Source organism: Pituophis catenifer, unplaced genomic scaffold (assembly GCF_029215685.1).
Source record: "Pituophis catenifer annectens isolate HBS135680 unplaced genomic scaffold, rPitCat1.0.hap2 SCAF_2, whole genome shotgun sequence".
In the NCBI taxonomy this organism is placed as follows: domain Eukaryota; kingdom Metazoa; phylum Chordata; class Lepidosauria; order Squamata; family Colubridae; genus Pituophis; species Pituophis catenifer.
Genome location: NW_027256882.1, coordinates 82,055,817 through 82,068,126, shown reverse-complemented (window position 1 = coordinate 82,068,126; position 12,310 = coordinate 82,055,817). Strand labels below are relative to the sequence as shown.

The window sequence follows — 12,310 nt, the reverse complement described above, 5'->3', positions numbered from 1 at the left end:
AAACCACTATGCTTATAAGAAGCATTTTCTCTGCATTGCTATCTTACATTTCATGTTTTTATTGATTTGTTGAAATATTGCCGGTGAATTAAAGTTACCCTGATATCGTATAAATTTACCATTTGGGTTGTTAATAAAATCAACTTCACTGGGCAGCTTTACCTCATTGTTAAATACACAATCAAACTTCCATTCCAATGAAAAAAAAGAAAGGATTTCCTTCTGTCTGTCGTAACTGATAGAAGAGAGGAAACTTGTTAATGTTCCTGTTTTGAGTAATCCATTGTTTTCCTTTCTCGGGATCATTTTCATACTTAGTATGCCTCCCTGCTTTTTCCTTTTAAATCTGCTGACAGTTGAGGCTTAGTCAAAATGCTGCTCCTTCTGAAGAGTTAGGACTAAGAGATTTACATCATGCAAAGGCTTTCGCTCTGTTCTCATTTAACTTCAGTTTTTTGGGTCCCATTTTTAGTAGGCGGTGTTATTTTATCAAACTGAACACTTCTCTTCCCGCTTTGAGTAAAGAGATTTCTTCTCCAAAAGCATGCCAAGGAAAATTCTTGGATTAGTCTTGTTCATCCTAGCAACATGTGCAACTTTTCCAGCCAAAGGGCAGAAAAATGAGGTGAGTTTTCTGTTCTCTGAGGGGTGAAAGCTGCAGTTTACTCTGACATTTTAACTTGGAAATAAACTCTGGTGAACTTAGGAAAATTAGCTTGCAAGGTTGTAGAATCCTTCAGCACTTAAAGGGGCAGCAGGATGTTTGAAAAGACGAGTTGAAAGAATAAATATTACTTCAAGTGGAGAAAACATTCAGCTTCCCACTTAACTAGACCTTAGACCTGTGTCTGTCCTTGCACTAGATGTATGGTTTGGGAAAATACATGTATAAGATTGCAAAGTTGATGCATTTTAATGAATTAAACAATTGAGAACTTTCCATTAGAATTAGAAAGTTAGGTCAAGTGATTTGGCAATTTCTTTAGCATAACCTAACTATTTTTAATTTTTAGTGTAAATATTTGTAAAAGCTGAATAATTCCCTCTTTTCAATTATTCTTATTTAAACGTTGATAAATGTATGGTCTAATTCAGGATTAGGGCAACCCCCCTAACATTCCTTGAAGCCTCCCAGAGTAAAAAGAGTAAAAATTTGGTCTCCCTATTTTTTTTCCCCATTTGGGGGTTTTAGGGAAGCTAAGGAGGAAAATGCATGCCTTATGGCTTGCACATACTTAAGACACCATTTCACCATTCCTTGACCCACCAAATGGACCCTGGCCCTACTCACCTTTGTTGTGGGATCTTGGCAGGTTGTGAAAATTCTGCACAAGTCTTTGATCCTGGTGAACCTTTCCACCCATGTTTTTATTTTATTTTATTTTTAAAATATTTTTATTAAACATTTTTTTGAAAAACAAAAACAGATATTTACATCTTCTTGTTTTCAACATCTTCGCATCAGTAATCCATATTTATACATTTTCTCTTTCTTATTCCACCCATGTTTTTATTTCATTCAACTTTGCAAGATTTCTCTCCCTTCCCCCAATATTTTGGAAATTCTGATGATCCGCCAGAGCCTGGTATAAAAGATCACTGGAAGTTGGATGGCATATACATTTTGAATAAAATTTTAATAAATTTTAAACAATAAGTTGTTTAAACAATAAAGCTAGATGTTTAGACTGGATTTTGCAATTTTATTCATTTATTAATCCTCCCAAGAATCTGGGATAGGCAGATGATGTATTATTTTTATTATGGTTGGTTACACAGTCTGCCAGATTCTTCATCTTTCTCTTCCTCCTTCTCTTCATCATCATCACATTCCAAGAAATTATTTTGAACTCTCAGTTCTTCCACATATAATTTTCCATAATGAACCAAGAATTATAATTTCAGCTACATAATTTTAGGAAAAGAAAAATAATTGTATTTCTGGTTGTAAACAACTCAGAATCAGATCTTCTTGCCAATCTATTGCTGTATACTCAAGATCTGTTTTTTTTTTTAAATCACATCTTGAACAAACATTTATGAACATAGAATGGATCAAAAAGTAATTTAATTATTGATAAAGATCCTAATAGCATAAGTATTTTTAGATATAAAACAGTTATGAATGTATGTCTTCAGGCCAGTCAATTGTTCCCATTCCAACCCACCTCACTCTGTTGTGGAGAAAATAGGAGGAGGAAGGAGTATTAAATATGTTTGCCACCTTGAGTTATTTATTTAAAAATAAATAAATAAATCTGTAGAAGACATCAGAGGTGGGAGAGAATTATGTAGGAAAATGTATTTGTCCCTTCTGAGAAAGAAACTAGGGCTATGCAGCAATCCAGTTTCAACAGGAAAAGATGATTTGGAGAAATCTGGATATGTACAAAACATTTGTTATCCTTTGTCTTAAAACAGGGATCTTTATCTTTTCTTGGGATCACACAGCTGCAAAGTATATACCTTTGGGTGGTCTGTGAGCATGTGTATAATCCGAACCATCTTTTCCCTGGTGAATCTGGAGTTTTGAGAGCATTTAAAGAGCTATGTTGAAACTGAACTTATACAAATTTAAAGAACTTCGAATAGGATGAATTCCACCCCCCCCCACCCCCCAAAATCTGTAGAATGATACTGTACTCATATAAATATACAGAACAGGAAGATAAAATGGAAACTTCATTCATTATATGTTCCTAAACATGGCTTTATAATAATACAAATAATAGTATTATGTGGCTAAAGACTTTTTTTTTTTTTTTTACAAATGTTCTGTTGCTAAGTACAAAAACCACAAAAAGAGAAAGGGAGTCACATTACTTCCTAGTGCTTAAACAAATAAATTATTTTACCACACAATATACTCAAAATGTTAGGAATGTGTCAACAATAATGGTGTAGTGGGTTCAAAGAGGGCTGGGTGTATTGACACTGGGCTAAGAGTCTGAAGAATTACATCCAAAACTCTGGTGTTGTCATTTATTGCCTGCAGTGATGAATAAACAACAGGGAGCAGATTACTTAAATGTTACCATTCACTGAATGGGATTACCTTCTGAATTAGAACATTGAGCCAAAACTTAATCTAATCCAGTAATGATTTGTGTGTATAATTTGGTTTTAACTTTTTAAAACTAACTTTTGTTTAACCCATTTTAATGGGTTCAAGTGTTTGTGTTTATTTAGAGTATTTCCATAACAAGTGGAATAAAACCTTGCACTTATTGAAAAGTGCAGTATAGCAATAGGAATGGAGTGGGCATCCATTTCCCAGAGAAAGCTCAGTTACATCAACTGCTGAAATGGAGAGACTAAACAGAACTGAATAACAGAGTTGGAAGGTACCTTGTAGGTCATCTAGTCCAACCCCCCACCCAAGCAAGAGACTCTACACCATTTCTGACAGATGGCAGTCCAATCTCTTCTTGAAAGCTTCCAGTGATGAAGCTCCCACAACTTCTGAAGACAAGCTGTTCCATTAGTTGATTGTTCTCATTGTCAGAAAATTTATCTTTATTTCCAGGTTGAATCTCCCCTTGATCAGTTTCCATCCATTATTCCTTTTTTTTTTTTTAATTTGATTTATATGCCGTCCTTCTCCGGAGACTCAGGGCGGCTTACAATGCGTTAAGCAATAGCCTTCATTCTTTTGTATATTTTATACAAAGTCAGCTTATTGCCCCCACAAACTGGGTCCTCATTTCACCTACCTTAGAAAGGATGGAAGGCTGAGTCAACCTTGAGCCTTGGAGAGATTCGAACCAGCAGAAATTGCAGGCAGCTGTGTTAATAACAGGGTGCACTAAACCCCTGTACTATCAAGGCTCTTGTCTGGCCTTTAGGAGCTTTGGAAAATAGCTTGACCCCCTCCTCTCTGAGACAGCCCCTCAAATATTGGAACACTGCTATCATGTCTCTCCGGTCCATCTCTTCACTAGACTAGCCTTGCCCAGTTCCTGCAACCGTTCTTTATATGTTTTAGCCTCCAGTCCCCTAATCATCTTTGTTGCTCTTCTCTGCACTTTCTAGAGCCTCAACAACTTTTTAATAATGTGGTGACTGAAACTGGATGCAGTATTCAAGGTGTGATCTTATTAAGGCTTTATAGAGATGTATTAGTACCTCACCTGATCCTGATTGAATCCCTCTGTTAATGCAACTTAGAAGTGCATTGGCTTTTTTGGCTGCCGTTGCATACTGTTGGCTCATCGGTTTATGCTGGTCACATTCAGAGGAGTCACTCCTTCACAGAGTTACATTTGTCTCTAGATTAAGAATAGAGACCTTACTACTATGGTCAAATATGTAGAAGTAAGATATGTAGAAGGGAGATCCAATCTATTTTTCATCAAAGAAACAGCAGAGAACCAGAAAAGATAAATACCTTGCTCCAGCCTCTTATCTGCTCGCTCACTGCTTCCTTCCTCCAAATTCCCCAGGCATGATCCCCCCCCAACTTTTCTTCTAATGTGTTTCAGGGCTCTCTTATCTATTTTTGAACTAAACCAAAATTTCCCCAATGTTGGTGTAGTTATCTGAGTGAAAGCAGATCTCTGTGGACAGTGGGTGCACCCTGTTTTTGCAGTTGAACGTATCAGGGTCCCAAAATACGTTAGTTATGGCCTTACTGTCATGGGGCTCATAAAGCAGAACCATCTGGGCTGAAGAATGGGGAAATGAAAGGTTGCCTGGGTTTCGTTACAACATTGTTGGGGACGTGCTGCTGACCAAGGTTAAAGTGTTGGCATGGGGACATATTTTCTGTGCATGTTGCAGAAAAGCCAAAATCAATAATTCATTAATGTGGGTCAATTTGTTTCAGAGTCTCTGGGATGTGTTGCACTATATCTCCCATATTTTTCAGCTGCCATGCTGTGATGATGGGGCTGGGCAGTCCAAACCATCAGACAATGTTTGATCAAGGAAGGCTGGCATGCATTAGATATGGATTGATCAGAACTATTTCCAAATGCCTGCCACTTGGCTTTATTGCTGGAGATAAGAAATGCAACAGGTTTGAAAACCTGTTGATGCTGCTTATTATCTTTTAAATGAGTTATGGAATTGTGCATTTCGTACAAGAATTATCATCTTCCCTTTTTCCAGTTAAAATCAATGCGATGTGACCGGAAGTTCACATATAGGAAGAATACTCCTTGCACTATTTGTGTTCCTGATCTTTGGAGGATGATCAGATGCCCATGGGGATGGACGAAAAATAACAAGCCAGAGCAATGCAGGTAAAAGGTGCTCTTTTCTATCTCAGTGTGTATAATGTATTTTAGAACAGGTATTACCAATGAATCAAAGGGCACTTTGCTTAATAGTAAAGCCATAGGGATGGTTTACACCTATGAGGAAAAATAAAGAAGAAAAACCCCATGGCCAGTCCCAGTTAATAGGACACAACATCTGTCAAGATTTTACTTTCTGTGCATGCAGAATTTGAGCCTGGTTTGTGATGCCACATCAGATACGTAACAATCCTGATAACAAAGGCTTGGAGGTTTCTATGTAAATAATATATTTCATTATGTGACAGAGCTGATTTATGTAACCACATCTGATGTGTAACCACATCTGAATGATGTTACTACTTTTCATTTTGAGATAATTAGAGTGGAGTAAAGAAAGAATGTCAGATTACGGCCTGCAGCAAACTTTAATCATATTATTTTGTAATTGAAACAAGAATAAACATATTTGTTTTCATAAGTAGGCAGGCAGGCAGGTAGCTGATAATGGAGAGGTAGACAGATAAATCACACATTTTGTAGACAGATAAATCATCCATTTTTTTAAGTGGCACCCATTTTTAACAATAATATTTATAATAGAAGTCACTATGAGCAACACATCTTAATATCTGCAGTAAAATGAATCTTGATTTACATAGCTGTAGAGTGGAACCTAGACTTTCAATGCCACTGAAGAAAAAAATATTAATTCAGGTGTGTGCAAAATATTTTGTGGTATTTAGGGAGAGTGAGACTGAGCTGTTTAAGATACCTCTCTGGTTTAGAATGGTAATCAGGATTTCCTATGGCTATGAGGTACAAATCATTTTTTTTAAAAATTTGATTTATATGCCGCCCTTCTCCGGAGACTCAGGGCGGCTTACAGTGCATAGCCGCCCTTCATACTTTTGTATATTTATACAAAGTCAGCTTATTGCCCCCACAAACTGGGTCCTCAATTTACCTACCTTAGAAAGGATGGAAGGCTGAGTCAACCTTGAGCCTGGCGAGATTCGATCTTACTTTCATTGCAGACAACTGGTGTTAAATTACAATGCTCTGTCTGTTGAGCTATCCAGGCTCCTTTAATTCAGGCAATCTTTATTTATTTACTGTACCAATCTTTGCTTTAGGGTAGCCCTTGCTCACAGCCAGGGGTGGGTTCTACTTACCTTTACTACCGGTTCACAATGGGGCTGCGCACACGTTGTTCTGCGCAGAAGCATTTCGATGACTTCAGGGTCGGTGGGCGGAGCCTCCCGCCGGTTTTACTACCAGTTCTATAGAACTGGTGCGAACCAGGGGCAACGCACCACTGCTCACAGCGCAAGTACTGCAATGGTAGGTTCTACAAGTATATTAAAATAACTGCAGACATAATAAAATTTAATGTTAATTCAAAAATCTAATAAGCATCTGAATGCCAATAATCACTATAAAAGATGCCAAAAATTCTTGGAAACTATGATATACACAGTTTTTTTTTTCAATAGATACCAAAGCAGCCTTTACATATCTTTTCCTTTCCTTATATCAATAATATATTTGGTACTCGTTGTGATTGTATAGTACAAAAAAATAATAATGTTTTTATTTTAATCTGTAACCATAATAAAATTCAACCCATCTGTTCATTTATTATTTATCTATCTACTAGCAAATATGTTTCCTCTTATTTTTGAATCTAGAGTAGCTCATTTTCTCATAATTTTTTAATTTTTAGTCTAGTATTACTCAAATTGCAAATTAACGTATTTTTTTTATTGGATGCTGATTTCCTAAAATAATAGTTATGTTCTATTATGTCCTAATCCTCATTCTACATTTTGAAATTAAATTCCAGAATATTTTAAATTCTTAATATTTTGATGCCAACCCATTTGCAGTCAAACGTACCTAACTTATTTAGCTTTTGAAAACCACAGCTGCACAGCTTTTCATTGATATTGAAGTTGCTATAGCTTGATTTACAGAAACAGGGCTGAAGTTCCAGGGCTTAAATTATTTTTGTACTTTTAGTATATGTAGTGGAATTAATTTAATTTTCTTTATGATTTTTAATAATTCTCAAAGTCTTTTTAAATTGAGCTTCTAGTATGCGGATTAAATCTTTTCAGTTGTAACTTGAATGGTGACATGTTAACTTTCTAAATTAGCTTTTCCTAATCTGGAAAGGCTTTCAGAATTTCCCAGCCAGCAGGGCAATTTTTGAGAATCCTGAAGTTGAAATTCACACATCTAGAAGGAACTCAGGTTGGAGAACACTGTCATACTGCTAAGAAATTGGTAAATTGATAGCCATTAGTAATATGTAGTCGAAAAACTGAGGGATCTTAAAGGTTTACTCTATGAATAGAGGAAGGATTTCTTGGCAGAACAGAAAGATCATCCTATGCATGCAGCTTAGTTGTAGGCATCTTCTATTGGGTATGTTTCACACTGCTTAATATGACTGAATGGCGAATATGCCCTACTATGGTGTGCTCATGTCTGCTGGCTTCTTTTTTTAAGCCCTGAATGGTGCAGCCATAGGAGTGAACCAGTAGCAGCAAGCAGTTGCGTTTGCTATGCTAACCTATACAAAGGCTTAATGTTGAATGTAAATAATATTGACACAACAAGGCACCTCATCTATTGTTAAACCAAACTGAGGTGTATAGATAAAATTACAGAATTGGAAGGAGTCATTTTGGACATTGGGCCTAACTAACAATTCAGTACAGGATTACAAATTAAAGCATCTTAGATAGATGGCTGCTCCGTGTTCACCTCCTGCTTGAAAACACCTCCAATTCTTTAGCCACACTTTTCATGAGCAATTTATTCCACTATTGTACTGATTTATTCATTAACTACTTGTTTTTTTATTTAATTAGAAATTAAATTAATTTTATTTTAATTTTATTTTTTTTTATTTAATTAGAATTTGCCTTTTTAAATCTACTATTCTTCTTACTCTGTTCCTGTGTTCTGGAGTAAAAATGTTTTTGCTTTTCTTTAAAGTGATATCCTTTTAGGTTTTTGAAAGTACTTCTTATAAGTTCTTCTTATATCTACTTATGTGCTTATGTACATATGTTTATGAGTACATACCAGTGGTGAAATTCAATTTTTTTTACTACTGGTTCTGTGGGCATGGCTTGGTGGGTGTGGTGTGGTATGGCTTGGTGGGCGTGGCAGGGGAAGAATACTGCAAAATCTCCCACCCCACTCTGAGACCAGCCAGAGGTGGTATTTGCAGGTTCTCTGAACTACTGAAAATTTCTGCTACCCGTTCTCCAGAACTTGTCATAATCTGCTGGATTTCACCCCTGGTACATACCTATATACACACATACACATATCTATACACACAATTGAGAACCAGGAGTAATGGAAGTAAGGTGAACAATGCTGGATCATTGATTCTGGGCAGCCAAATTTGGGTCAGAAAAATGGCACTGCCATTTCTAGTTTTACCTTCAAGGCTGATGATGGTGATAGAAAGTATTTCCAGATCAGATTTAGGCTTTTCTGTGCTATAGGTATTGTTTGACTATATTACCTTATGCAGTAGTAATAGCAATAGCACTTAGGCTTATATACAGCTTCATAGTGCTTTACAGCCCTCTCTAAGCAGTTTACCAAGTCAACAACTTGCCCCAACTTGCCCAGCAACAATCTGGGTCCTTATTTTATTGATCTCAGAAAGATGGAAGTCTGAATCAACCTTGAGCCAGTGAGAATTGAACTGCTGAACTGCTGGCAGCCGGCAGTCAGCAGAAGCAGCCTGCAATACTGCATTCTAACCACTGTGCCACTAGTAGTTCCCTGTCTGATAACAGTTTTTGTGTCTGGGCATATGTGTATTTTCCTATTTCAGATATACAGTAAAACTGGGTGAGAACACCATATCTAACTTGGGGTGCACGTATACATGCATGAATCATGAGGAAGAAAAACAGTGCTGCCCTGGACACTGGGGTGCTGAATGCTATGGTAAGATTTTGATTATAGAACACATATCACATAGACAGGGAATAGAGATTTATAGGATGGTTTGGGAAGCATGTTTTGCTTGACAAACTTTTGGAGTTTGTATGTCCTGAAGCCATGGAGCTCTTGAGATCCAGTAAGGAGTAAGGATTTAAACACTGGGCCATACAGAGACAGGCAGCATCAGCATGCTGTATACGTGAAAAAAAATTACCTTTTCTTCTTTTGCAATAATTGATTTAATCCATTTACAAACACCCCCAGTTGCCACATATTGTACAGTTGCAATGTACAATTTTGAAATACAATAGCAAAAGGAGAACAAAAATTAAAAAAACCATGGTGCAGACCTAACACAACAATTGCATATTTGACATGCAACAGTCAATTCCAGTCAAGTTAATATGCAAAGAAGGGTCCCCAATTGTAATGGCATCTAGGACTGACCTTGGGAGACAGGAAGAAGAGCCACAGAGTAGACAACAGATAAGAGGCAGCTGAGCCTGCAGAAGGAAGGCAGGGGGCATGGCAAATGTCAAAAGGGACTCGTTATTTTCTTGAGCTGTGAAGATGAGGGAAAGAGATGTACTTTTAGATTTTCAAGTTTCTGTTATTCTGAAGGAACCAGATTTCAGGAAGGCTCCCTATTATCTTGGATGGCCCAAAGAAACAAAATTAGACTCTGGGGTTTATATGAATAGAGCTTTCTCCACAAGACCATTGAACAAAGAATAAATGCATACATTGTTTATAATGCGGATGAGGATGCACCTGATTTAGCAATAGCAATAGCAATAGCACTTAGACTTATATACTACTTTACAGTGCTTTTACAGTACTCTCTAAGCAGTTTACATATAGTCAGCACATTGCCCCCAACAATCTGGGTCCTCATTTTACCCATTTTACTCAAAAGGCTGGAAGGCTGAGTCAACCTTGAGCCCAGTGAGATTTGAACTGTCAAATTGCAGGCAGCCGGCAGGCAGCAGAAGTAGCCTGCAGTACTGCACTCTAACCACTGCACCACTGTGGCTCATTGAATCAAAATAGTATGAGTTTTTAAAACACAGTTTTTAAGACACAGTTTTTAAAACAATCTAAGCATGGGTAACTCTCTTCCTTTTATAGAATGTCCTGGTGGACCTGAAAACATATGCAACCAACATGGAACCTGCTTGGATGGCATTGGGAATAATGGAACTTGCATTTGTAATGTAAGACTGGGTTTACTTTCTCCAAGAATGTATTATTAGCAGTAGACTAGACAGTTTATAGCCAAGAGCATTCTTCTGGTGCGTCATGTCTATGGAGATTGTCAGTCATCCAGGCCATGGTTGTTTTCCCAAAGGTGCTTTTTTTTCAAGAGGCAACTGGACTTTCTTTTTTTTTTCTTTTTTGTAAACATTTTGCTTCTTCTCCAAAAAGCTTCTTCATCTCTGACTAGAGCTGACTGCTCTTAGTTCCCCCCATTTTTTAAATAATTATTTTTGTAATATTTTGTTCTTTTCACCAAAACATTTGCATTATTTGGCAACTGGATGCAAGGGGCAACTACTGCTTATTATCCTATTCCAAATAGGATAATCTATTACATTGCTAAGTTTCCTTTATTGAACAGAGAGGATTCTAATTCAGCCAGCTTCTCTCCTGGATACGCTTGATTACAAATGGAAAGAGGAATTGTGGATGGAGCATGTGAGGGCTTAGAAGAAAGTTGATTCAGTTCCATCTCTCTTTACGTGTGCATCCTATTCTGGAATAATGATTAAATGAAACATTTATATTACATTGACTGTTCATTTTATGATCTGTGTTGCCTTAAGTAATTGATCCGCCTTCCTTCTAAATACAGTCTGTTCCTTTTTTTAAAAAAACCTATTGTTTATACAGTAGTGATTTCTTGAAAGAACAAAGGAGATTTAATTTTAACATTACCAAGGCTGCAAATTGATAATAATATGTGTAGATAGATTCTTTGTATACTGTGCATTATCCCACAGAAATAAACCATTAGTGGTCTCCCAGGTGTTACTGAAATACACCTTCCAGCAACGTTTGTTAACATCAGTGAAAGATCTGCAGGGAGTTGTAGTTCTGCAGACCTTGGAGGACTACAATTTCATCAGCCTTATTGTTAGGAAGCCCAAGATCTATCTATCTATCTATCTATCTTTCTTTCTTTCTTTCTTTCTTTCTTTCTTTCTTTCTTTCTTTCTTTCTTTCTTTTCTTTCTCTCTCTCTCTCTCTCTTTCTTCCTTCCTTCCTCCCTCCCACCCTCCCTCCCTCCTTCCTTCCTTCCTTCCTTCCTTCCTTCCTTCCTTCCTTCCTTCCTTCCTTCCTTCCTTCCTTCCTTCCTTTTCTGTCTTAGTTGCCTCCAATGAGACATAAAAATGCCATTGTAAAATGTTGATCTCTTTAATTTCTTTAGGCAAATTATGGTGGCATTGCATGCCAACATTGCAAGGATGAGAATCATTTTGGCCCTGATTGTCAATCTGGTAAGCATCTCAAGCCCAGGATCTCACTGAAATGAATCAAGCTAATGGCTGGTGGTCAACTAGAGAAGAATTTGAATGAGCTGATGGGCAAATCATAGGCACATGATAATAGTAATGGGCACTATAAATCAGTGTAGAATGTACAATCAGTTAAAATGTTCTCGGCCAGGTATTTTGATGGATGGATGGATTTTTTAATACATTTGGAAATTTCTTGTATTGTCTACATTACTTCTGATATCCCTGATCTGCAGAATACAGTAATGACTCAGAATAGCTGACACTATAGCTCCTAAGTGCCTTCTCACCAGCAGAGCTTTATCAGAACCCTGGTTTATGAAGCAATTGAGGATAGGTGGCCGAGGTGGCACAGTGGTTAGAGTGCAGTACTGCAGGCTACTTCAGCTGACTGCTAGCTGCAGGTCAGCAGTTCAAATCTCACCAGACTCAAGGTTGACTCAGCCTTCCATCCTTCCAAGGTGGGTAAAATGAGGACCCAGGTTGTTGGGGGCAATATGCTGATTCTGTAAACTGCTTAGAGAGGGCTGCAAAAGCACTATGAAACAGTATATAAGTCTAAGTGCTATTACTAGTGCT

The 12,310-nt window shown here is 37.3% G+C and overlaps 1 protein-coding gene across 1 annotated transcript in view; it reads left to right on the top strand.

The window, feature by feature from the left end:
* The first annotated feature begins 544 nt into the window (after window positions 1-544).
* STAB1 (stabilin 1) overlaps window positions 545-12,310 on the top strand; it is a 123,417-nt gene continuing 111,651 nt past the window's right edge. The window contains 5 exon segments of the mRNA XM_070937045.1: window positions 545-625; window positions 5,110-5,243; window positions 9,103-9,218; window positions 10,344-10,429; window positions 11,644-11,713. Of these exon segments, the coding sequence (XP_070793146.1) occupies window positions 545-625; window positions 5,110-5,243; window positions 9,103-9,218; window positions 10,344-10,429; window positions 11,644-11,713 (487 nt within the window).